The 27,986-nt window shown below is 45.8% G+C and overlaps 1 protein-coding gene across 1 annotated transcript in view; it reads right to left on the reverse strand.

Annotated features, from left to right (window-relative positions):
* Window positions 1-8,099: 8,099 nt before the first annotated feature.
* The window catches only part of LOC135821694 (platelet glycoprotein V-like), a 46,354-nt gene continuing 26,467 nt past the window's right edge, over window positions 8,100-27,986 (reverse strand). Inside the window, exons 5-8 of the mRNA XM_065334691.1 lie at window positions 25,019-25,090; window positions 14,356-14,427; window positions 9,718-9,789; window positions 8,100-8,175 (exon numbers count right to left, since the gene is read on the reverse strand). Coding sequence (XP_065190763.1) covers window positions 8,100-8,175; window positions 9,718-9,789; window positions 14,356-14,427; window positions 25,019-25,090 — 292 coding nt within the window. The remainder of the gene's footprint in view (window positions 8,176-9,717; window positions 9,790-14,355; window positions 14,428-25,018; window positions 25,091-27,986) is intronic.

Genomic DNA, 27,986 nt, shown 5'->3' on the forward strand with positions numbered 1-27,986 from the left:
ACAGACCCAGGCAGTAAAACCAGCCGCCACCATCAATACATTCTTTACTGCCGCGCGGCCTCGTGAAAAGGAGGTAGTGTTCACTGATGTATCCGAGAGTGAAAGTGATTCGCTTTCATCCTGGAGTGACATCGACATGTCTAGTTCTGATATTGAAGTTGTCACTTGCAGCTCAGAGGAGGATGATGACGACATCATAACACAATGGCCCAGGTCAGCATGCGGAGGTGTTGTAAGCATCCTGACCTCGAGGTCCTCTTCGGAAACAGTTTTCACTCCAACAGCATCCGCTACTACGTGTGTGCCATCCCACCCACTGCTCTTTCTCACTTGAGTATCTCTCCCAACTCCTTCTGCCCATTTCCCTTTTTTCGACCTGGCTCTTGTTGATCCCTCTCATTCACTCTCTCACACTCTTTCACACTCTTTCGCACTCTCTCACTCACTTTCACTCACGCTCACTCACTCCCACTCTCTCATTCACTCTCTCGCTCACTCTTAGCGGCTCTCTCACTCTCTCACTCACTCCCTAACTCACTCACTCACTCTCTTACTCTCTCACGCTCTCTCCCTCTCACAATCTCTTTTCCGTCTCTAGCTTTCTCCCTCTCCCACTCTTGCATTCTCCAACTCGTTCTATGCACGTGTCAATCTTTGAAGAAATTGTGAGAATGCTCTGCTGTGACAAGACTTAGTGCACAATAAACGTTTGAACTCTCATAACTTGCCTAATCCAAGATGCTTTTACTGCATTCTTCATTTACTGGCAGGACGATATAAAATATGTCAGTGTTGATCTCTGTACTTGTACAAATACGATATTACACTGCATTGAAACTGTACAGTGTATCTTTATTTTCCGCATCCGAAAAAAATGCGGTACTGTATTGAAATTATCTTAGAACGAGTTTCAGGGTCTAGAAATTATTTTGTATCGAGTGAAACCCAGAAAAGTGCATACCAGCGCTTACTGACCATGTTTGGTTGCAATTCCTGTTAAAAGGTAAGTCTCGTTATAAGATATCTTTCCTGACGGCCCAGCTAGAGATTATCTACTAACGAGGGAGGACCTGTATGTTTGCGTTCGGTAGTAGATCGACATTCCAAAGCCCGTGCAAAATCTTTTGAAGGGAACCATGAAATTGGCATACCCTCAATATTGCCCCAATATTGGCACGATTTATGGGACAAACGTGCCACGGCACAGCTTACAAGAACAAGCTACGAACAAAACCCCATCAAGCCAACATAACCTCACCTTAGAAGAGTTCTTGGGGAAGCACCACTTAGCCACGCCAGCATCCCAGAAGACGAGGGCAATCATCCCTTGACGCCACAAATGATCGTCTTGAAAATAGCCAAATTACAAGCGCTGAGGACATGTCCACCATCATCTTTTTGGGGTTTTCTTGAAATAAACAATTTTGAATTTTTCCACTCGACAATTCTGAAATAACACTCCCTACCCTGCAGAACAAAGTGCACTGTTGACTCTGACAAGGAAAAGAAGCGGTGATCACTTGTCACTCCAAACGACAAGCTTCTCCTTGTGCCAACAACATTTTTCGCTGCAACAGTTGACGCAAAAGTGACTGAATTTTTGCGTGTAGTTTAGGGATTTTACGGCAAGAGGAATGATGAAATCACGTGCATCACGACGTAGAAAAATGCTTTCTGATGCACGACACTATGCGCACGATCACGGTCGGTCCTAAGGCGCTATTCGAAACGGACCATGAGGGAGGAGGCAAGAATTTAGTGTATAAACGAGCGTATCTATAACAAACGAGCGATCAGTTTCACTAACGAACAAGCTATCGAGCGAGCTAACGAGTTTCATTGATTTGACAAATAATGATTTTTTGAATCTTTTTTCTATTACAGTTCGATTTTTTCATCTGGTTCAAATTATCACCGCCGACATTTGGGTTCCTGCTGCTTCACTTCGGACTGCTGTTTGGTGTCGAGATATTTTTCAGTGCCGTCGTTGAGCAGCCTTTGTAAGAATACGGAAATTGCAAGTACTGAGCCCTGTTCTTCGCTGCACCGCGGGAGAAATCTTCCAAACGATGGAGCATAACTTTCACTCGAATGCAGAGTTGACCGAAGCATGTCCTGCGACAGGTTAGCAGATGCAGAACAAGACATCAGTAGGGTCCACAAAAGCTGCAACGACAACTGAAACAACTCAAGGCATCGTCACCTTGGCCTCCTCATACAGCAGAATCTATGCTGGAACTCGCAAGTGACTACATCATCTCTAAAGCGCCAAGGAAGATGTTCCTTCGACTGCGACTTCGCAATTCCTTAAACACCTCTGCTCTCTCCTCCATCTATCTAACCTACATCCGCCCTATTCTTGAGTATGCTTGCACTGTCCTCTCACCCCTCCCCGCAACCCTGAACGACCGGCTTGAGCGCATCCAATGGCGCGCCGCTCGCCTCTGTTTGCATCTCCCCCTCTTTGAACACAGAACCTACTCCTAGCTGCTGCACTGACTCAAATGGCCATCACTCAGCAGCTGCCGTACCCTCTCCTATATCCTTCTTGAACATAGCCTGCATCATAGATATGCACCACCACACCTTCTTGCAATTCACCTACCCCGAATACAACCCATTCGCACGCTCAGGCTCCCCCGAACCTTTGAGCTACCCACAACACGTACAAACCAGCTAAGGGACTCCCCCATCTATGCTTATATTGATCTCTTTAAAAGCATTCCACTCAGCCTCCGGCATATCAACCCCAGACGAGATTTCAAAGCAAACATCCTACCACTTGTCATCTCTTCCGTATGTACTTGCTCTTATTGCTCAGCACATCTATAGCTCCATTGCGCCCAGCCTATGTGATAAACTCCCTATTGCCATCGCTACTGCATCAGCAAGCAGCTAAACTTTGATCTCTCTGTATCTGATCGCCGTGCCTGTAATTATTTTTCTCTTATTGGCCACATGCATACAGGCCATCGTGAGTATAAAAAAAAGATTTCAAACTCAGTGTCGTGCAGGCATACAGTCTCTGTAACTGCGAGTGATTTTCACTTTGCCCGGGACTGGACTCTGGATCGACCAGGGAGTTTTGAAATATGTTATGACTGCCCGATCGGCATGTACTGAAATGTGTACGCAGCACGGTGTTCGTTAGTGCAAACGAGCTGGCCGCACAAACGAGCCAAGTGTCTGGCGAGCGAGCTAACGAGTACACGTCGAGATCGTTTCAACACTAGGTAAGATGGATTATATTTCTTGCATGCTCTGATCAGAACATGCAGAAACTATCGTTATAACGCTAGCAGTATTGCATTGGCGAGAATTTTATAAGATATTTCCTCTTGCAGTAAGAACAGGGATGCATTTTTCCACACTAACCTCACTCATCCCGAGCATGGTTCAACAGGAACTATGGCTAGTTTACATGCTGATGATCCACGTAGATCTGCAACAGCAAGGAATGACTGTGGTCCATGCCATGAAGGTCGCATGGAGTTGACCAGCGCGCGTCCTACACTGGTTGCATGGGGTTCGGGGCTCACCCACATTTCTTATGTCGTGAACAATGTTATTTGACACTAATCGCCCTAGTCTCTGTGCTGGATGTTGAGGGAAAGTCCCGACTGGACGGCCTACAACACGACATGCGTGCTCTTGAGCTGGACATCAAGATGCACTTGATCCGATCTAGATCAACGACTGATCCATGTAAGTGCAGGTGGGCTTAATCAAGGTGACACGTAGCTCGCTGTTTTATCAGCACTTGTAATTTGGCTATTTTCAAGACGATCATTTGTGACGTCATGGGATGATTGCCCTCGTGTTCCCGGATCCTGGCGTGGCTAAGTGGTGCTGCCCCAATAACTCTTCTAAGGGGAGGTGATGTTGTCTTGATGGAGTTTTGTTCGTTGCTTGTTCTTGTACGCTGTGGCGTGACTTGTATGTAGACCCATAAGTCGTGCTGAGATTGGGCTAATATTGAGGTGTTTGCCAATTTCATGGTTCCCTTCAAAAGATTTTGCGCAGCCTTTGGAATGTCGATCTACACCCCAAAGCAAACCTACCGGCAAAATGTGAGCGAAATCTGAGAGAGTGACTTGCACATATGTTCTGGTTTTCTCCGACATGCTCACTATTTATTATTTTGTGGAAGTCATGATAATATTATTGTAGTATTAACAAAACTTCGTGAAGGATTAAGATGGATATGAAAACGCTTAGAACAGGTCAAGAACAGTTTGTATCGACTGCAAATCACTGGACAAAGGAAGTTCAGCCTATGTAGAGCGTCTTTACAAGAGAAACTCTTGGCGGAATGAGCAGAGAGTTCAGTTTGCGTCGCTTTTGCTAGACTCATTTTGGACACTGCGTCGCTGTCATCATCTGCTGAACGAGAGACGTCATCTTTCTCGAATAGTTGTTCAGTTCGTGTCAGCCTTGCGGCAAGCTTCCTCAAACTCCTTCTTGGACCGTAATATTGAAGGCAACCTCTTGTTGACGCCCGCTGGCGTTTTCTTCAGGACCTGTGGCGGATGGTTAGATTGATTGCCCACATACGGGGGCATCGTTGTATTTGAGAACTTAGTCTAACCATTTGCCTTCAATATCAAGTTCCAAGAAGGAGTTTCAGGAAGCGCCGCCGGAACATGCTAATGCGCTTGCTGCTGGCGGACACACCACACCTTTAACCTAGAGCGGTGAAGACACACAGCCGTGTAGAAGGAAGGGGGAAGCAAAATGTGATGGCCTAGTATCAGCGAGAATCGACCTTCGGGTGAACATCATTTTTTTCAGAACACGTCATTTTCTGCAACGGCAAAAAAACTCTTGCTTCGCGCTCTGCACATTCAAACAAGAAATTAGATCATCGCAATGAATGCTTTTGATTGTCCCAGTAGCAGGAGAGTTCACTCACGATAGCCAGCTAGCTGCCGCCCGGCTCTGCCAGAAATCATTGGATTTCCTGGGCAGGAATTGTCGTGTCTGATAGAGAACGACGAAAGTTTCCAGAAGATGTTGTTGTCGACGGGCAATTCCTATTTATCTGACATCTAAAAAACCCTTTTAGGGCCCTACTGAATTTAGTACAGCTCCGCTCAGGAGAAATACTCAACGAGGAGAAACTCGTGGGGCGACGGCAACAGAGGTAGACGAACAGATACGCCCTGGATCAATTCGAGTCAGGACTAAAGAGCGCTGCCGCTAGTGACATGATCTGAATTTTCCCAGGCTCCCACACTGGACTCCGTGGTGAACACCAAACCCCTTGGAGGGGGCAAGAGCTGAACATTGATGTATGAGCTACGAACTCTCTACGCTCAGTGCTGGAATCATGGCGCACTGACGTGCATGCAGCCAGCTCCCACAGAGCTCAAATTTCACAGAGGTGCAGCAGTGATGGACTACCTCTAAATCGTGTATGAGATGAAGTGTGGGTGTTAGAATGTTGTGCCTGTGTCGTATTCTCTTTGGGGTGCACAGACTGGGACTCCAGGTGTAGTTGTAGCCACCCTCCCTCCTGTTCCCTCCTGTTCTGCACGTCTGTGTGGGATGGCGTTCGAACAATTTTCATTGGTATGCAGTGATGAGGATCAAGGCCATGCTCTATGCCAGAGGTTGCCCAAGAGTTTTTTTTGCAACAAAAACTGGATGGATGATTTATTACACTGTCTACTAGTTCGAAGTACACATTTTTGTTCATCAATTCTTCCATATCACATTTTTTCTTTCTTCCATGTTTTTCACTGCCTTCGAATCCACTCGTTTTTTGAACACAATAAAAGCCTTTGTGAAAATGTCGGTTCAGCTCGTTCTGTTGATCGCAATTCTAAATCTATTTTTTATGAAATTTTATTTCACTGTAACACATAGTATTCCGATGTGGAAAAAACTGTGATAAAAACTGTGATAAATTGTTGTATTTCCTGATAAGTACCTATGCTTGTTTCAGAAGCTTGTGTGTCATCAATATTGCTTTGTTCGGTCTAATACTTTGCCATGTGATCACTAGATGCCTATGGATGACAACGGCAGAAAAAGTCATTTTGTGAAAAATCACCCTAAGGTCCATTTCCGCAGATACTGGGCCATATGGTTCAACCCTCCATACAGTGCGAAAGTGAGAACAGACATCGCCGGACAGTTTCTCGCGCTGATATCGAAGCACTTCCCCAATGGATCCAGATTAAGAAAGCTCTTTAACCGCAATACCGTAAACATGAGCTATAACTCCATGCCGAGTATGGAACCAGAATAAAAGGTCACAACAAGAAAGTCCTACAACCGAAACATGATAATTTACCATGCAATTGCCGTGTTGCAGTGCTATGCCCACTGAATGGTGCATGCAGGACCACCAACATGGTGTACGTAGCAAGCATCAAGTCAGGCAGCACCTTGAGAACATACACTGGGATATCGGTCCACAGGACCGTGCTTATAGATGAGGGCTGTGATAGTGTTAGGTGCCTCCTCCCGTACAATCTTACCTACAACCTTTCCGAAGCTTACATGCACCCGTACTACGTCATACTCACCTTTCCTTCCGTTGGCCTGGGTATCTACTTGCGCACCCATGTTTGCCATAGCTACCAAGGCCCTTTATATTGCGTTGTTTCGTTGTTTCTCAGTCGAGCTCTCTTCAACTCGTTCTCTCCAATAATCTCGCTCTCTTCAATAATCTCACTCTTCAACGTAGTCGTTCGTTCGTCTTGGTATCTTGTCTCGTCGTCTATAATAATTGTCGTTCCCAATAACTTGTTCCCGTTGTCTGTTGTAATGTCTGGAGAAGATGTCGTCAGTTGTCCTTCTTCGGACTCAACAATAGGAGCACTCAGCAGGCTAGGTATGTGAGGGGCCTTAAGCGCCAGGATAGAACTGACGAGATTTCCTGGGCTGTCAAGGTGAGTATTAATGCCTACTCCAACGTTGCAGAGCGCTGCAACCTCTACATAGTACCACATCCTTGCACCAGCCCGCAGAACCTCACTCAACAAGTGCAAGAATATTGTGTGGAAGTGTCGCCATGCTGCGAAGTTCCTGCTTGGCAAATACAAAGGTGTCACCTAAATCACTCTTGATAAGCATGCTGAACCCATGTATGAAATTCCTCACTCTTACTTACACAAATCGCTGCCTCCGTAACACTACTGCATATAATTGGATATTGGCTATTCATCCAGTATTAGTTTTCTGGTGATTGCCTATGGGCATGAAACTATTAATTACAACGAATGATGCATGGTGCTCTGTGCCATGTGTGAGATAGCTCTATTCGAACAGTTCGGAACGAATATTGAGCACTCTACTGAGCCAGAGGACTCTCATTTGTAGAAGCCATAATGTTCAAATCGATCCATTGCCAGCAATCGAGGACACCTGAGAGTTGTAATTTTTGTACTCCTCCAAGGTGTGATTTTTGGCGTGCTGGGCCAAGCACAAGGAAGTCATCTGCAAAAAAACTGCAGAAAATGGTTGTTGTTTGATCCTTTGGTGTAATCTTTGTTTCTAGTCGAAGCTAGTTGCTGTTTGGAGCAGAAACGCTGAAATTGACTATTTTCTGCATGTACTCATACATGTACTCATGTACTCAGGCATGCAGTCTCACTCGTATTTTAGCTCTTTTTCTGGAATGGATGCTGCTCTGCGCCCCTTGGTGAACATTTCCTGCGCTCGTGGAGCAGCTGAAAAGGACCACTGGTATGTCTGGTTCCTGGTTTGAAAGTGGAGAGTCGACTTTTGTGCCTTGAAAAAGGAGTAGAGAGCGATAAAGGTACGTCTGTGGCTTATTTTTGAGTGCTCCTCGTACATTTTTGATCGTGATAGAAATTCTCAGACCAAAGTCAGACCAAAGTCTGAAAGATGATGGCCGTACAGTTTTCTTGTGGATTTTTTAGTTGTTTCATCTCGTATCTATGTCAGTATCGTAATGGTGAAGTGGAGAGGGTGATTTTCTTCCTCTAGGCTTCGTTCGGCCGACTTTGCTTCGTCCTCGTTGAAAAGTGATCCTGAAAAAAAGGTCGATTCGCAAAATTATGTTGATTTTGAATGTATATGATGACATGCGATTGCTGGCTATGCATAATAATGGTGACAGGCCAGACTCACAGCGATTGTAATTCTTTAGTTGTTCGAAACAATCCCTCTGGTAGCTGAGTGAGCTGATTCGTGTCCAAATCTCTACAACACAGAAAGGTTCAGTGGTGTCGTTTTAGTACACAGAGCAGTGAAAGAAAGTGTTTTAAAGGATTGGGAGAATTTAAAATTTCACAGGGTCCATCGGGGATGTGAACTGGGTTTTTTTCTGCCTTAAAGATTTTTGGGAATGGGTTTGCTCCCACACTGGAGCTCACGCTATTCCGCCGACTTTACTTCACACTTGACTGATGACTCACGACTGCCATCCAGAGCACACGAGAAGTCCATCGAACCTTCGACTCGGCAAACCTGCAAGAAAGCTCTTGCTCGTGCTCTCCAGGCACAAACATCACCAGGGATACAAACTAACAGAAAACGCTCCGTTTCCAGCTTGACAAACACCTCCTGAACACCAAATAGCAGGGTGAGTAAGTGTCGCTGTTGGACGGTGAGAACAGACGTCGAGGACCCTCGGTCATTCACAACACTGTCACCTCCAAACCAGCTAGTCGCAAGCCCGCGCTGGGTACAAGATAAAATGTATAGAAAAATCATCACCAAAGTCGCAACCACTATTTCGTAAAAGATGTTTAGGCAGTTCAATTCCCTGACTGATCCTTTGAAATTATTAGTAATACAGGTGGAATCCTGATAATTCGAACTCCAACATGCTATGGAAATTTTCCAATTATCCGGACATTCTTATTGTCATTATGTATGTCAAAAATGCCAGCATTGACACACATTCTTGCACTATGCATCTAATACGCAGGTTTAGTGGACACTAAACTGCCTGCGCATGGAAACGAAACTGATTTGCAGAAAATAAAGCGAACATCTAAATATGCTTTGCTAACTTAGAATTATCAGCACAAATCCCACCCATTTTCTATGTAAGTGGATTCGATGGGACTTCTAATTGACCGGACATACCCAGTTCGAGGTTGGAATTACCAGAAATTGTTATTTGGAAATCGTATTGACAGAAATCGGTCGCAGGAGAAACTTCTGATTGAGCAGTATGTTCTAATTACGCCATAATCTAAATATCAGGATTCCACCTGTGTTAAATTATTAATATTCCCGGCAGTGGCAGTAGATTTTTCCTTCAGACTTTTCCCTTTTCTATTCCCTCAAACAATGAATATTTTCATTATCACTATCAGCCCGTTTGCCTGTTTGCGAGTGAATGAGGTGCTTATACGCTTGGTAGCGCAGAATAGGTAATACAGAAAATATAAAAAAGTCCTAAAAAGACACAAACGTGCGTGATGTACAAGGAAATATCGACATACGTGTCGTCAAAGTTTAAACAAGCAACAATACTCTGATTTGCTCTTTCCACGTCAAACATGGATATGGACAGCATCAGTAATGTCGTGTCGTGTGGTGTTAGATCCATCCTATCTCAGTTCATACGTCGCTGTAAACTGGATTGCGCCCCCAACTGCCTGGATAAGAGAGATGTCAGTGAACATCCGGACATCAAAGATGTTTTGTATGTGGGTTTTTCTGTGTGGCTGGGTGTAGACGGGGGACTAGGGTTGTGTGCAACACTCTCACAGTGAGAGCTGGATCACTTACATCTCTGACAAAGCCGTTGTGGTTCGAAACAGTCCAACAGGTAAGTGCCGAATTCTATTGTTTAACAAATACCTGAAGAGAGTAGGGATACAGAAATACATGTACTGTTCTATGACTAGAATAGCCTACACTAGTACTAGCTAATGCCTACCACTCCCCTCTTCATTAGCAGTCAAACATCTCGATGAAGATACAGAAGTATGTCCTTTGTCCGACTTATTAAAATGTGCGTTTCGCTTCGAACGTCAGCCAAACGAATTCAAATAATCTAAGGACGGAACAAACTTTCCAGCTACCTAACACTATCCTTCAGTTGTCGATTTGTGATGTTGAAGAAGAAATGGCTCCAACCCCAAAGGAGGCAGCGCTTCAGGATTCTAGTCGACTCGAGTATTTTGCGTGCAAATTTTGTCGTCAGAGGACTCCTGTTGCTTCTCGCTCAACACAGAGAAATGCCTGGTGTTGAAATCAACACCCCACTGCGATGGGGAATTGTCACGGAGTACCAGAAACTCCTGGGCGATCGTTCTCGAGTGCTTCCTGGCGGATTGAAATCGCTGCAGTCGCTGTTTCCTTGGAAGAATCAAGTTCAGCAAACGCATCATCAAGAAACCCGTGCAGAAAGCACCTGCATCGCTTCGTCCAGTTTGTGCTGATCTCTCTCGCATTCGTTCACGATGTTGCGGCCGACGAATCAAGGTCGCAGAAGAGATCATCGAGAAGTTGATCGATATAAACAACCGCCCTTGAGGTCGACTTTCAGGCGACAACCTGGCTGGAAAACTGAAGTGCAGAAGGGTGAATACGGTGCATGAATGGTGCGGAGTCCTCGCCGACTCCTCGGAGCCGCGATGCGTTACAAGATCGCCAGTCTCCGGGGCCAGTGGATTCGTGAAACAGGCAAGGAAGAGCACGCATGGTCTGATGCAGCTGACTGTGTGACAGTCATGTCGACACAGATCAGACTCAGTAGTTCCACGCGCGCGGCACACGGTAATCATGGTGATGAGAAGTGCTTTTTTATGCGCGGTGGTTTACTTGTTCGCCTCATTTGAAAGTCTCGTGGGAGCGTCAGGCGAAAACACCTACAGCCACCATTCTGGCAGTCGTTCTGCACGAGGAGGAGTCGATCGTCTAAATCGTGTCTATGGATTGGAAAAATCAAAGAAGTGCAGTGTAGCTTGGAGGAGATGAAAAAAATGTCGACGTTTTGCAGGTTGACGCACTTGAAGAAGCGCCCTGAGACACCAGCAGAGATGAAAACTAGAGGGTCAGGTCAAGAAACGACACAGTAGTTATCTATCTATCGTCTCTTGGTCCATTTTTTAGTACAGGTGCTCCTTTGGACATAGGCTTGAGTTTTGAAGCGAAGCGCACATTTTAATAAGTCGGACCAAGTACAGGAATGAAAAGCCGAAACTCCGAAAGTACTTTTCTGACCTGGATATGTAGATCTTAAAGTGAGCCAGAGCGCGCTAAAACATGACCACATATATTTTGGAAAAGTCGAGAAAATCGCAATTTGAATTCCGCGGCAAAAAAAATACAAAGTGTTTTGCAACGCCAGTTGCTGTTCTTGTTCTCCGAGCTCAGTCAACTGGACCATGGACAATTCTGGATGCAATTCATTGTTGCAAATAAGTCTAGCGGTATTTGTTTGAGTTTGTATTCCATGTTGTACTGAGTTTCTCAAACAGATCGTCATCGATGTATAGAGGGAACAGCCTACTGTACTGCGGAGCGGAAGAAGACAACATCCTCGCGCTCCATACGCAGGATGAAATATTTTGTGGATTTGCATCGGAAACAGAAGTAAGACCATGACGGCCACAGCGACGAGTCATTTGAGATTGACACTTTCATCGAGTTTAAAAGAATTGATGCGGGCAATCCTACGATCTGCAGTAACAAGAAGATTTACACTGGTGCCAACCTGTCGAGCGATTGGCATCGACACTGACTTCTGACATTTCCCACAAGTAATCTTTCGTGCCCTTCCCTCGGGTGAAATACAGACAAGAACAATCAGGAATGAAAACAGGCTGCCCGAGTCATGCTGCTCTTTTCTCTCCAAAACTAAACACGGGCAGCCTTAGAGTGGAGTGAGTTGCCAGTATAATTCAACCCAAGTATTGATTGATGGGAGAAGGATACATTTTCCAACACCGTAGATGGAAATCATTTTTGTAGCTCAGCTGGTTAGAGCATTGCTTGCGAAATTCCTTTATCAGTTTTGTATTACTGGTGAGAGTGGAGAGCTCTATGTAAGTGGTGCTCACCAGGCTCAACTTGGCCTAGTAATGCTCAACTGATGAGGGGTGAATTCCTAGAAGCACGGTGTATTGAGCAGGGAGTGGTGCTGTCTTGCAGCTTAGCCGAGTGCAAGGCTTGAAGTACGTCTCTTGTTGTCTGGATGGCAGTCGTGAGTCAGTCAACATACAATTAAAGTGAGAAAAACACGACCTGCAGTGTGGAGAGCAATACTTCAGAGCGGTCCATTTTCTGTTTTAGGATTCATTGTTCCTATATGAACCCAGAACAATATTGATTTTGGACGTATAACTAGTCTCCAATGTGCGCCCGACCCTCAATGCTGAGCCAATTTAGTGTATATCGGAAGCAATTTATGACTATACCCACTTGTATAATCACATATCATCAATTTTAAAATGTTATATGTTTGGGCTATGATATGGGTTTGTGCTTGTAAAATACCGGTGGGATGTGGCCGTTCATACCGAAGTTATAGGCATTTGAAATACGAGAGAGCTTGGAAGCTCAGGGCCCTACGCTATGCTTTTTTTGCCTTGATGACCTAGACAAAAAAAGCATAGGGATGTTATAAATTCTTATAAGTTTCAATTTTTTTGTTTTTAGACATAACCTGGAAATCGAACCCCCACTATCGCCCTGCATGCATCCACCGATACAATTCGCATACATACTAATTCTTCCAAGTTGCTTCACGTTATGATCTTGTATTTGAAAGCCCTATTTGAATATGCATTGTGGCCAGCCGTCTTTGAATGTATGGTACGGGATAGGTACGGGACAGGCACGGGACAGGTACGGTCGAGGGTAATACGACACCGTCTACCGCTTTGTTGACGGCAAAAAAAAAAAGAAAAGGGATGTTATAATTTTTTCTATTCTCCTATATTTTTTTCAGGCATTACCTGGGATTGGAACCCGCACTATCGCCCCACATGCATTCCCCCATACACTTCGCATTCATACTCATTCTTCCAAGTTGCTTCACATTATGATCTTGCGTTTGAAAGCCCGATTTGAATCCTGCGGCCAGCTGTATGTGGCCAGCTGATGGTACGGTACGGTACGGTACAGATACGGGATAGCTCCAGGCGTGGCACAAACACACAAACACACAACAAATACCTAACGAGAGAGCTTGGAAAGGCAGGGCCCTACGCTATGCTTTTTTGCCTATACTAATACTAGGAGTGAACTATTGCAAGAGTTGTGATGCAAAGCTGGTCTGAACTGCGTTCAGGGTCAGTAGGCCTCGGTCTGGATCATGAATAACTTTGCATTGTATTGTATTGCTATTATTATACATCGCAAGTCAAACTTGGGAAAAGGAAAGTGTGAAATACTGTTGAGGCGCATTGGACATGCATGCAGCGTCGAAAATTCGGCGCGGAAAATCAATCACTATTCAATGCAGAAATAACGTGCCAGAATCAGAGTACTATGTAGCTAGTGAGAGTTGGTGTACTAGTTTTGCAGTACTTCACACTTTCCTTTTCCCGCCTTATCACCTCAGCTATGACAGTTTCGTATGTGGAAACCCCCTTTATAATAGCAGTTTGATCTATATTTTTAATCATTCAACATCTACCTTCACTGATGAGCTATGTATTAGCGAAACAGCTGTCTGAAGGAGTTTATCAATATCGTCTACGGAAGTGTCCTCGCAATGGTGATGGTTGTGTGCAGGAGGGTCTAGTCGGCTAAAGAGCGCATTCGGCCATTTTGCTGTCCTATTTTTATTTTTGGAGGTCTTGAATGCACGGTAACCCCCCTAAAGTTATATATTTCTAGGTTCTATGAAGTATGAGGATCTAAAAAACAAAATAAGAAGGGCATGTCTATGAAGAAATTATGAAGGTGTGCACCCAATTGTACTTTGCGGACGGGCATTTCTGCTAAGTTCATTTTTGTACCAAAATTACTATTTTCTGAGTAGTCAATGCTGCTTGCCAGATTTTCTTGCTCAAAAGCTTCATTGTGGTGTGTGAACGGACTTGCAATCACAAAGAGAAGCCAGACAACTGGTAAATCTGAAATATGACCCCAAAGCAAGCAAATTTAGGCCGAAATCGATAACCCCCCCCCCCCCCCCGCCAGAAATACACCTCAAACAGCCTTATCTCCGCGGAAACACCCCCTACATTTGTTGTGAAGTAACATGAGATGATACAGAGCACACTCATCCACAATAAAGGAGGGGGTTTATGAAGAAAAAAATCACCCCCAAAGGGTTGGAGCCTCCTTAATGGTCTTAAACTTTAATCTCTAGTGAAACTCTCTCACTTTAAACTTTAAATTATCTCAAAATAACGTGATTCAAGCAAGAAAATCTCTGTGCGATCCATATATTATAATGTTATAACTTACAGGCTGGTTAATTTGGATGTGGCTTGAAACAGTCCTGCAGGAAGGTCAACAAGTTGATTATTGGTTACGTCTCTGTGAAAACAAAGTAGAAATCTGCTCAGGCATACCCCATGGTCTGCAGGAAAGTACCCGTTGTACCCAAGGTCCTTCGCATCGTGATATTCTTCAGTATGGAACAACACACCCATGCCCGGGGCAACGGGGGGAAGGTCATGTGTAATAGGAACACTTAATAGATGTGGTATACTGTAATCATTGTTCCATGTCACTTGCGTATGAATATTCAATTTGGAAATACCAGAATAGTCTCTTCACTTCCAAAAACTAAACATTCAAAATATTTCCTTCAAGAATACAATTACTCGCCAAAGGCATAAAGGAGGTTTGCAGAGCTGCACGCAACTCCGAGCTTCTTGCTGAATGCAATCATCATGATCGCTACCTAGGAGACTAAAAAGCGTAAACCCTTACAGTCCATTCATCGAACACAGTCCTCCTGGTTTTTGATAGTCCTATCCGGGCCGAGTTGAGTATCAAAAAAATGACTTTTAATATCAAAAATCTGGGGTTAGGATCTGCTTCTCCTGAAATTAGGCCATGGCATACCTGTTCTGATTTTATAAAACCTGGCTGACTTTCTATTTCCCGGTACTTGGACTTTTTCTGGCCTAAATGGGGCAAGAAGTAATTGCATGGTTCACACAATGCAGGATGCACTGTTGTTCTGACTATCTACAACTAGGTGCGGGAGACATCAAAAAGTTAGGGTGCCAGTTTCCAATGAATGGACTTAAGTAGCAGAGCAAAGTTCAGGTCCAACAATAACATTCTGACATTTCCCACAAGTAATCTTTCCTACCCTTCCCTTAGGTGATATACAGACAAGAACAAACAGGACAGAATTCAGGCTGCCTGAGTCGGGTTGGTCTTTTCTCTGTGAAACTCAACACAGACAGTCTAAGAGTGGTGTGAGTGGCCAGTATAATTCAACCCAAGTATTGATTGATAGGAGAAGAATAAATTTTCCAACACCGTAGATGGAAGTCATTTTTGTAGCTCAGCTGGTTAGAGCATTGCTCGCGAAATCCTTTCATCAGTTTGTATCACTGGTGATGTTTGTGCCTGGAGAGCTCTATATAATTATTATAATTTGTGCTCACCAGGCTCAACTTAGCCTACTAAAGCTCAACTAACCCATTGTGAATTCCTAGAAACACTGTGTTTTGTGCAAGGAGTGGTGCTGTCTTGCAGGTTAGCCGAGTGCAAGGCTTGAAATACGTCTCTTGTGGTCTGGGTGGCAGTCGTGAGTCAGTTAACTATCAATGCAAGTGGAAAAAACATGCGGCTTTGTTCGTAGTGTGTTCTTGTACGTTGTGCCGTGGCTTGTTTGTAGACCCAGAAATCGTGCCAATATTGGGCCAATATTGAGGGGCGTACCAATTTCATGGTTCCCTTCAAAAGATTTTGTGCGGGCTTTGGAATGCCGATCTACGCCCCAAAGCAAACCTACCTGCAAAAACTTGAGCGAAATCGGAGAGACCGACTTGCACATATGTTCTGGTTTTCTCAGACATGCTCTCTTAAATTAATATGTAGAAGTCATGATGTTGAAGTGTTACAGAAGTAGCGATTTGTGTACTTTCCCCGTTAGGCCAAGTAAAAATAATTCATTGTTGACCGTCTGCGCCCGCCCCGATTTTTCAGTCCGCCCTGGGATTTATTTTATTTTTATTTTCGTGATCAACGGTAGAAAACTCGTGTGTTTAGCGAAGCGCAAACTACTATATTTAGCAGTACGCGCGTACGCGAGCTCTCATGTACATGTACAGCTTCAATGTGCTTTTACCATAGCGACATTACGCAGTGCAGGCCGTGATTCCAGTGTACTTGTGTGAAATCTGGCAACTACAATACATGGCACTGTAGTCTGTACAGTGTACAGTGTACCACCTGATATTATCTACGCCTGCATCCATGGAAACTGCGCAGCCACCGCGTACCGCGTCCGAAGCTGTTGTTGATCGCCGCATGGCAGCACAAAATTGTATAGCAGGAAATTGTAACACAGATTTATCTGCACATGTTCAAAGTGTTTGGAGTATGCCCAGGCAGACTGGTAGCAGTCACAACCAACAATGGTAGTACACCCATAACCCCATAGATGTAATACATGTTAAGATTTCTAGATGTCTGGTCGATGCAGATATTTAAAAAAGTTATAAAGTAAAAAACAAAACCCTCCCGTCCGCCCCGATTTTTCGGAAAATTCTGACGATCAGCAATTTTTTTATTTCTTACTTTTCCTTGACAGAACTTCGTGACGCATTAATATGGATATGAAAACGCTTAGGACAGGTCAAGAACAGTTTGTATCGACTGCAAATCACCGGACAAAGGTAGTTCAGCCTTTGTAGAGCGTCTTTACAAGAGAAACACTTGGCGAAATGAGCAGAGAATTCAGTTTGCATCGCTTTCGCTCGACTCATTTTGGACACTGCGTCGCTGTCATCATCTGCTGCATGAGAGACGTCATCTTTGTCGAGTCGTTGTTCAGTTCGTTTCAGCCTTGCGGCAAGCCTCCTCAAACTCCTTCTTGCACCTTGATATTGAAGACAACTGCTTGTTGATGCCCGCTGGTATTTTCTTCCAGACCTGTGGTGGATGGTTAGGTTGATTGGCCACATACGGGGGGCATCGTTGTATGTGAGAACTCAATCTCACCATTTGGCTTCAATATCAAGTTCCAAGTAGGAGTTTAAGGAAGCGCCGCTGGAGAGTGCTAATGCGTTTGCTGCTGGCGGATACACCACACCTCTAACCTACAGTGGAGGTGACACACAGCCGTGTAGAAGGAAGGGGGAAAGCGAAATGTGATATGGTTCAACCCTCCATACAGTGCAAACATGAGAACAGACATCGCCGGACAGTTTCTTGCGCTGATATCGAAGCACTTCCCCAATGGATCCAGATTGAGAAAGCTCTTTAACCGCAATACCGTAAACGTGAGCTATAGCTGCATGCCGAGTATGGAAACATGAATAAAGGCACACAACCAGAAAGTACTACAACCGAAACGTGATAATTAACCATGCAATTGCCGTGTTGCAGCGCTATGCCCACTGAATGGTGCATGCAGGACCTCCAACATGGTGTATGTAGCAAGCATCAAGTCGGGCAGCACCTTGAGAACATACACTAGGATGTCGGTCCCGGAGTTCAAGAGCAGACACTCCAACCACATGACCGTGCTTATAGATGAGGGCTATGATAGGGTAACTCAGCTGGCTAGGTATGTTAGGAGCCTTAAGATAGGGATCTCAGCGCGTGCAGTGCGCAGGGTGTTTGCGCATACATTGCGTCATCGAGTTTTGAGTGCAGCTCGCGGACACAGCAGAAAAATGGCGACGGTCGATTTTCAACACTAGGGGACGCGGTGGACACTAGCGGAATCGTCATCTTCATCGTCGTTCGAACATCCTTTGTAATTCCCGCCGAACGACAGCGTGGCCAAGGCGATATTGCCCCGGTCGATTTTCCTATAATTTTCCATGCGGCAAGAACCCACTTCAGAGAGGATTCAGTCAAAAATTCAGACGTTTTCTCCGGTTATTATTATTCTTTTATTCCACGATGGCGTGACGCCTATAAGGATGATTAATAAGTGCGATAGAACTGGTACTAGCCAGAAACAGCTAGATGGAAAAGAAGCAATGGATCTTGAAAAACAAGCGGGGGCAATAACGTTAGCAGGGGTGATCGAGATAGTTAAGGACACGTTCGAGATATCAGAAACCAGGGGGATGCGCGGTGCAGGAGCAGGTACTGCTCAAAAGAAGACTGGATGCATTGTTTCGGAAAGAATTTCTACGAGGTTGGGTTGTGATGTCGATAGGGAGTGAGTTGTATAGGGTGAGGGCACTGTTGATGGGGGAATCTCGGTGCCTGTTCGTGTGTGCGAGTCCGATGGAGTAGGTCCTTGTTTGTCGAAGGGTGTATGGTTGGTGTTGACGTTGTGGTGCAAGATGTGGTTGTTGCAGGTGTGGTGGGGAGGTTTGGTGGTGGATGTCCCATGCTAGTAGGGCTTGTTTAACAAGGAGTCGTGAGCTAAGGGTGGGGAGCTTTGCGTGATGGAGGAGGGAGCTGTGGTGAACTGGTGCAAAGAGGGAAATCCGAAGGCAGATGCGTATAGCACGGCGTTGAATTCTCTCCAGTGTGCCCCGCTGTTGCTGTGTGGTGTTGGAGAGGGCAAGGCTGCCATATTCGAGAACGGGTCGGATGTAGGTTGTGTATATTAACAATAGGCTGGAAGCGTTCATTGTGCCACGTGTCTTGTGGAGTTGGTGTAGTAGTTTTTTGGCTTTGTTGGTGGTTTCTATGATGTGTTGGGTCCATCGCAAATCGTCTTGGAGTGTAACACCAAGGTGCCTATGTTGGTGGACCTGCTGCAGCCGAGTCGAGTGGAGCGTGATGTGGATGGTGTGTTGGGGTTGGAAGGAAAGGACGACGGTGTTGACGAGGAGATGCCAATCCTTCAACCATCGTCCTGCTGCGTCCACGGCACGTTGGAGGAATGCAGCTGACAAATCCCTCGTGTAATGCGTCGCGTTGAGTGCCGTGTCATCGGCGAACTGGCTGCATTTAGTGTGAGAGTTTGTACATGCTGGGGGGAGGTCGATCGTGTACACCAGGAAAAGAAGAGGCCCCAGGACAGAGCCCTGGGGTACTCCAGCTAGAATGGATTTCCATGATGACAAAGCGGAGCCAACCTTGACGCGTTGTCGGCGGCGAGTCAGGTAGCTTGTGAGCCAGGTAAGGGCAATGCCACGGACACCAAGGTGCTCGAGTTTGGCCAGGAGGCCAGCATGCCAGACTCGGTCAAAAGCCTTTGATAAGTCAAAGAAGCATGCTGACACTGCCTGACCGGAATCTCGGCTGGCGGAAATCTCATGCACTAGGCGGGAGAGCTGTAGTTGAGTACTATCCTTAGATCGAAATCCAGATTGGTCCGCCGGTAGGTGGGGCTCAATGTGGGTGTAGAGGCGTTGGTGAACAATCCTCTCCTGAACCTTGCTGACAACGCTTAGGAGCGAGATTGGCCTATAATTGGTGACCTCTGCACGAGAGGCTTTCTTGTGTAGAGGACTGATAGTGGCGTCGCGCCAGTCCTGTGGCTGCTCGCCTCGCGAGAAGGACTTGTTGGAAAGTGTTGCGAGGGAGCACGATATTTCGTCTGCAGTGATCTTGAGCAATTTCGTCGGGATGCGATCGTACCCAGCCGACTTCCGGAAATCAAGAGCGGAAAGGAGTTTTCTGACCTCCTCCTGGGTGGTGATGATTTCCTTCAGTTCGCTTCCGATGATGCGCGACACGCCAATCTCTGGCACGGCTTCAGTTGGTCCGGAGACGGACTTCTGGCTTTCCGAAATGAAAAAATTGTTAAACGCTTCCTCCTTTTCTCCATCTGATCTAGCCACTGTTTCGTTCGCTGTAATAGGTTGAAGCTCCTTTTTCGGGGACGACCGCAGTGATTTTCATTTTCGCTGCGGGACACCAGTTACGTCGCCTTGCGCGGTAGTGGATACGAAGGCGGATTTAGCTTCTCTCAGTAGTGTTGTGGTCCTATTGCGTTGAGTAACGAATGTGAGCCAGTTCTCGGCGCTGCGAGTTCTGAGATACTGACGGTAGAGCTGATGCTTGAGTTTAATGCTGCAAAGAAGCGGTTGAGTCATCCATGGTCGCCGACCTGGGCATGTCTGGTGTGTACGTCGTGGTGCAAAGTTAGTACAGTACAAGTGTGCTGTGTTGATAAGCGAGTCATGCCAATGCGACCAGAGGTCTGTCATTGATAACTGCGGGATTTCCTCAGCTGGTGGCAAAAGCTGCATTGAGCTCAGGGCTTCTTTCAGTGCGACGACGCGATCAGGGTCCCAGTTCCAGCGCCAAGCTTCGACGTTTTGCTGAGGTGTTGGTGCTTGTGGTGGGCATGCAAGGGACACATTTCCTCCGACGAGTACATGATCTGACGCTCCGACAGGGGGATACGATGTGACAGATAGGTCTTCTTCTGGTACGTTGGAGATGACAACGTCGAGGCAGGACTTCAAGTTCCCTCTGGAAATACAGGTCGGAAAAGACACGTGCTGGTTAAATCCTGCAGTGTCTAGTAGGTAGCTCAGCAGGTCGCCAGCTCTATCAGTGATATCAGTGGAAAGCCATGAGGTGTGCTTTGCGTTCATATCTCCTACCAATAGAAACGGAGAGTTCATGTTGCAGAGACCTAGACAGGGCTCCAGTTGTTGGCAGAATGTGTACAGATCTGTGTTTGGAGGACGGTAGGAGCATCCGACTGTAAGTGATGCATTCGGTAGGTCAAGTTCGAGCCAGAGTGATTCGAAGTTGCTCATCGTGATGTTTGTTTTGTGTTTGTGTGGGATGGATGAGTGAACATACACGGCGACTCCTCCGCCTCTACAGTGCTGCCGATGATGCCTATAAAGGAAGTAGTCGGGGAGTTCGTATAGAGAGTCTGGCTCTAGGGGGTTTGCCCAAGTTTCACATATGGCGATAAGACTGGGTCTCTTTTCTATGGCTACCTGCGCAATCTCGTCCATTTTGTTGAACAAGCTGCGAGCGTTGAAGCTCAGGAAATTGAACTTGCTTGTCCCGCAGAAAGAGCGATCGTATGAAATATGATCTGATTGCATAGCATTGTGGGGGAGAAAAGATTGTGCGTGAGGATTAACCCTTTATGTACTGAAAAATTGTACACAGACTGAATTTGATCTCGACTCACCTCAAATTCTATAATTATCCGGGTCATAACTTTAGTCTCCTTTTGACGATTTTTTCAATCCTGGGCTTCCTGGAAAGCTCGTCGCAAGAGGAACACATTGAGCCCACGCTTGCCACCACGAAGGTCAAAACGCCAGCGCAACCGCCCAGCGTCTTAGCTGCAATGCCAATATTCCGACAGAAGTCGTCTTGCATCAGCCATTTCGCTCTCCTTGCTCGTAACAACTAGCTGTTACTTCAGAAAAATTTCACAAACTGCCATGAGTCCGTTTACCATTTTGAACGTGTTTCTACGTCACTACATGCCCAGAATGATGGGGAAATCCCTCATTCAAATTTGCGCGAGCGGCTATTGAGCGTCATTTGCCGCGATTCGACTTTCGAGCTTCGTAACTCTGGAACCACACATCGGCGCGCTTCAGCGATTGTTTCAATGGACAGCCCAGGGGATCGAAAGTTGTACAGTCCGTACACAAAGGGTTAAGCATGAGTATTGAAAGAAATGAAAGGACTAGCAAAGTAGTGTAGTGACTTACTACTGGCATTGCAAGTCGATTCCTGTTGGCTTGTTCTTTTTCTTCGATTCGATGGAGAGGCCGCTAGCACCGTGATGCACTTCCTGGGGGCTGCTTTCTCTTCTTGCGATTCCGTGATCTCATGCCATTATCCTCAGGTCTGTTGGGGGTGACACTCGGGCGCAAACGCTTGGAGTTGCCCAAGCTGACTTCGCCTTCGCATGAATCTAAATGGCAGTCTTGAGCCGGTGGTCGGTGTTGATGGTGGACATTTGTGGTCTGGTTTGATGCTACTGCTTGCCCCAGCGGTTCATGATCTGAGTTGTTTGGCGTAGCACCAAAGTCTTCTGGCTCGGAGGAGCTTGACTGATGGTCATCGTCTGATTCGCTATCAGATTCCTTGCCTTGTTGGTTACCTTGTCGGTTGGCAACTATGTCTGAAAGAAGTACCTCCGCTCGCTCAGACTCGGTGGAGAGAAGGCTGGTGTTGTTTTTGGTTTTATGTTCGGAGGATGAGTCTACAGCTCTGTTGTTGGCCGAAGTCTTGGTGGTTGATTTGCTTATTTGAGTCTTTTCCGGGCAGTCCTTGGCGATGTGCCCTGGCTTGTTGCATAGCCTGCATGTGGGTGTTTGTTCAGCATGGTACACGCGGAAATTGCTCTTCCCGTACCGTGATTTCACGTACGATGGTACAGTCTTGTTTGTGCCAAGTTTGAAGGTGATATTGTCCTAACTTCGATTTTCAGTGCATCAGCCATCGCGAACATCACCGCCATTATCACTCGGAGAGAAGACATCGCGCTCAGTAGAAGAGGTGTTCACGCTGCGTCCAAGAGTGAAAGATTGTGCTCTTTGACCCTCCATAGTCCCTCTGAGAGAGTGTCTGGGAGATAGGTAGCTTGGAGATGGCCGTAGAACGTGCTTTCCTGGACGCATTATTCAGCCATTTCTACTGTCTTCTTCAACTTGATTTATTTCGAAAAAAATGTTCTTTTCCACGATTTCTGCACTGGACGCGTTTGGGATCGAAAATCTCACCTGCGCAGACTGGCTGCGCAGTTCACGCGCTGAGATCCCTACTTAGGAGAGCATGTCTGAGAATACCAAAGTATGTGTGCAAGTGGATCTCTCTGATTTCGCTCAAAATGTGCAGGTAGGTTCCCTTTGGGGTGTGGATCGATTGTGCAAAGCCCTTGAAAAGGTTTCTGAAGGGAACCTTGAAATTTGAATACCCCTCAAAAATGGCCGAAATATCACATTATTTATGGGTCTAGAAACGAGTCACGCCACGCTATGAACAAAACTCCATCAAGGCAACATTGCCTCACCTTGGAAGAGTTCCTGGAGCAGTACCGCTTAGCCACGCCCGCATCCCAGAAGACGAGGTCCATCACCCTCTGACGCCACAATTGATCGTCTTGAAAATAGCCAATTTACAAGCGCTGGCAAAATAGCCAGCTACGTCCTCAATTGGCCAGAACTAGACACCGGCAGATAGTAGAACACCTCTTCTAGCGCTGAGGACATGTCCCCTTTCTTTCATTTGGGATTTTCTTGAAATAAACTTTTTTTGTATTTTCCACTCGACCATGCTGAAATACGGCCAAAGTCATACCTGCGCAGGAAAGCTCGCCCCTCCGCGACGTCTCCTCAGAAATTTCTACTCCAACACTACTCCGAAGGCTGCAGAACAAAGTGTATTGTTGACTCTGACAAGGATTAGCAGCGGTGATCACTTGTCACTCCAAACGACAAGCTTCTCCTTGCGCCACCAATAATTTTTTGTGCGACTGACGATGCAAAAGTGACTGAAGGCCTGAGCGCAGTTTGTGAATTTTATTGCAAGATGCACGGTGAGATCGCGTGCTTTGTGACGTAGGATGTCACTTCCTGCATCACGATACACGGCCATCGATCGCGAATATGCCTGGACTGCTACTCGGAACAGACCATGATGGCAGAGGTAAGATGAGCTTCATTTCCTGCTTGAACTGCTGAGAACCCCCACAAGCTGTCCTAGGAGAGTTGCAATGGCAGCAAGCCGTTGAAGTATGCCCCGTACAGCATGGAGAGTTATTCGTCTTTCACACTTATCTTCTGAAATCCCGAACATAGTCCAATAGTAAAAGTCCCTTGTTTTCATGTTGATGCTCGACAAAAGCCGCTAGCTCAGTCCCTTTGTGTTGACTGGCACGCGAGCAGCACTGGCTGCACGCACTTGTCGCGTGAACTGCATGAGAGATTTCTTAGGTCATCAAGAATGTGATTTCATCATCATTTCACTGGTCTTCGACCTACATGGTCAGGGGACGTCCCGGTTCTTAGGCCAACAACACGGTCAGCGTGTTCTTGAGCGCAGTAACAACACAAGTGTGATCACTTCCAGACCAACGGGCGTTCAAGGCGAGTAACAAGCGGACTTGACAAAGGTGACTCTGAAATCTCGTGAGCCGTGGGCCACGCGACTTGGCATTCTTGCGTCACAAGGCACGTGGTTTCACCGTGCATCTTGCAATAAGATTCAAAAACTGCGCTCAGGCCTTCAGTCACTTTTGCATCAACAGTCGCACAAAATATTATTGAAGGCGCAAGGAGAAGCTAGACCCATAAATAATGTGATATTTCGGCCATTTTTGAGGGGTGTGCAAATTTCAAGGTTCCCTCCAGAAACCTTTTCAAGGGCTTTGCACAATCGATCCACACCCCCAAGGGAACCTACCTGCAAATTTTGAGCGAAATCAGAGAGATCCACTTGCACACATACTTTGTTATTCTCAGACATGCTTTCTTAAGCCCCAGGATAGAACTTACGAGATTTCCTGGCCTGTCAAGGAGCGTGCTTATGCCTACTGCAACGTCGCACAGCGCTGCAACCTCTGCATAGCACCACATCCTTCCACCAGCCCGCAGAATCTCACGCAACAAGTGCAAGGATATTGTGTGGAAGTGTCGCCATGCTGCGAAGTTCCTGCTTGGCAAATACAAAGGTGTCACCTAAATCATTCTTGCTAGGCATGCTGAATCCATGTACGAAATTCCTCACTCTTGCTTACACAAATCGCTGCCTCCGTAACACCACTGCATATAATTGGATCTTGGCTGTTCATCCAGTATTAGTTGTCTAATGATTGCCTATGATGCATGGTGCTGTGTGACGTGTGTAAGATAGCAATGCATGGTGCTCTGTGTGACGTGTGTAAGATAGAAATGCATGGTGCTCTGTGTGACGTGTGTAAGATAGCTCTATTCGAACCGTTCGGAACGAATATTGAGCACTCTACTGAGCCAAAGGACTCTCATTAGTAGAAGTCATAATGTTCAAATCAATCATAATAATGGTGACAGGCCAGACTCACAACTGGTCTAATTCTTTAGTTGTTCGAAACAATCCCTCTGGTAGCTGAGTGAGCTGATTCCCATCCAAATCTCTAGAACACAGAAAGGTTCAGTGGTGTCGTTTTAGTACACAGAGCAGTGAAAGAAAGTGTTAAAAGGATTGGGAGAAAATAAAAATTTAGAAGGGTCCGTCGAGGATGTAAACTGTTTTTTTCTCTGCCTAAAAGGTTTTTGGGAATGGGTTTACTCCCACACTGGAGATCGCGCTATTCCGTCGAATTGACTTGACACTTGACTGACGACTTACGGCTGCCATCCAGAGCACACGGCAAACCGGAAGAAAGCACCACTCCCCGGTCAATCCAGAGTGTTTCAGGGAGTTCACTCCTCATCAACTGAGCTTTAGTAGGCTGATGAATATTGTGCCTCAAGAGTACCACTTCAATGGAGCTCTCCAGGCACAAACATCACCAGGGATACAGACTTACAGTGACAACACTGACACCTCCAAACCAGCTAGTCGCAAGCCCGCGCTGGGTACAAGATAAAAGGTATAAAAAAATTATCACCAAAGTCGCAACCACTATTTCGTAAAAGATGTTTAGGCAGTTCAATTCCCCGACTGATCCTTTGAAATTATTAGTAATACAGGTAGAATCCTGATAATTCGAACCCAAAAAAGCTATGGAAAATTTCCAATTATCCGGATATTCTTATTGTCATTATATATGTCAAAAATGCCGGCATTGACACACATACTTGCACTATGCACCTAAGAGGCAAGTTTAGTGGACACTAAACTGCCTGCGCATGGAAACGAAACTGATTTGCAGAAAATAAAGTGAACATCTAAATATTCTTTGCTAACTTAGAATTATCAGCACAAATCCCACTCATTTTCTATGTAAGTGGATTTGGTGGGGCTTCTAATTGACCGGACCTACCCAGTTCGAGGTTGGAATCATCAGAAATTGATATTTGGAAATCGTAGTGACAGAAACCGGTCGCGGGTGAAACTTCTTATTGAGCAGTATGTTCTAATTGCGCCATAATCTAAATTTCAGGATTCCACCTGTTCTAAATTATTATTATTTCCGGCAGTGGCAGTAGATTTTCCTTTAGACTTTTCCCTTTTCTAGTCCCTCAACCAAAGAATATTTTCATTATCATTATCAGCCTGTTTGCCTGTTTGCAAGTGAATGAGGTGCTTATACGCATGGTAGTGCAGAATAGGTCACACAGAAAATATCAAAAAAGTCCTAAAAAGACACAAACGTGCGTGATGTACAAGGAAATATCGACATACTTGTCGTCAAAGTTTAACCCTTTACCGTTTTAGGTATTTGTACATCAAAAACCGACCATCATTGTTCATGCCATAACTTTTTTTATTTTTCACTTTTATTATGCGCAACATGGGATGATTCTGAAAGTAAAAACTCTCAGGAACCTGAAGCAATAACTTTCAGGTCCAAAAGATGAACCGAAATGACAATTTCCGGCACTTGAAATTTTGGCTCATTGCCGATCTGGCAAAATTCGGGTAGATGCCAAGTAATTGGGGTGTGTAGACCAGTATATATGCATATAGAACATGGCAAACACATCTACAAGTGCACTGTAAACAATGCAACACGGCCAGCCCAAAAGCATACCTCAACCAGCATGGAAATCGTAAAAGCAGTTGGGGCCTTCAATGTTCAAATTGCGGCCGCAGGTGGCCCACTTGACCTGGCACTTCCTCTCCACCTTCTCACGTTGGTAGCAGAGGAAGCAGTTCCTTCTGGCTCCAGGGGTAGGGATGGGAAGATTAGAGCCCACAGGCACCTCTGCAGCTTTGCCAGTGTTCCTGTACACTGGAACTGGTGCGTTCTCCTCGATGCCGCCCCGTCGCCGAATCAGGCGTACCGGAACTCTTCGTGGTCATATGACGCTGGGCGCTGGATTTCCGGATGCGTCTTCCTGTACAGGTTGAACAGGATCATGCTGTTCACTTCAGCGATTTCCACGAAGTCATTGAAAATGTGTGGCGTTGGTCACGCGTTGGTCACGCTACAAGCTCAGCATTTCCGTATACGCCCAGCGTACTGTTCAATACGACGTTCGCTACAAGCTCAGCATTTGCGTATGCGCTCAGCGTACTGTTCAATACGATGTTTTTCTACCGTACTACGGTCCCATGACAGTACGTTGTTGTTTGTGATTATTTTCCATAAATTGCGTTTATTTTATCTTTCACAATGAGTTCAGAGTTTTACTGCTAGAGGCAGTTTTGCCGTTCTAGAGAGAGAGGGAATTGTTAATAAAGTTAGTTTCGAGTTGTTAGGTTGTTTTGCCTCCAGGCCCGCTACATAATTGGTGGCAGCGGTGGTTAAAGTCAACTTTGTCAGATTCGACCCTACCTGTTTTTACATTGGTAGCAATGGTTCTACAGAATTGGCGGCAGCGGTAAAGTTTTGTTCTAGTTGCATGTGTTCTGACGTCATGGCCACTACACATTTGTGACAGCCGTCAATTTTAGTTTTAGTTTTCATCGACGTTTCGCTGAGGGCTCAAGTTTAGTGTATCTGAAGGAGCACCCGCCGTCACCCGCTGCTGCCCCAGCTCCGCTGCTCCAACCGCCTGCCACAACTAGCCAGTCATGATGGCAGCCAGCGTGTGTTTCTCTAGGGATTGGGCTCCATAACAGATAGCGCTAGCGTCTCATCAAAGGATGGAGCTCCATGTACATTGCCAGTGTGAGCTATTTCCAGATTTGGCATTTTCTTTCCTGTCTTCCTTCAGTCTTTCTGTCCTCTTCAGTCTCCCTTTACGCGAGCGTGTGAATTCAGTATAGTTTCGTAGGCGTCTGATCATGGTGAACCCCGGTTTGTCTAATTAATCTGGGACGATGTTAATATTATAATAATAGTGCACAGATTTAGTAATAATAGGGACGTTTAGCAATGCGAAAGTTCGAAAGAAAATTCGAGTCTGGGAATGAGTACA

Source organism: Sycon ciliatum, chromosome 7 (genome assembly GCF_964019385.1).
Source record: "Sycon ciliatum chromosome 7, ocSycCili1.1, whole genome shotgun sequence".
Taxonomy (NCBI): Eukaryota; Metazoa; Porifera; class Calcarea; order Leucosolenida; family Sycettidae; genus Sycon; species Sycon ciliatum.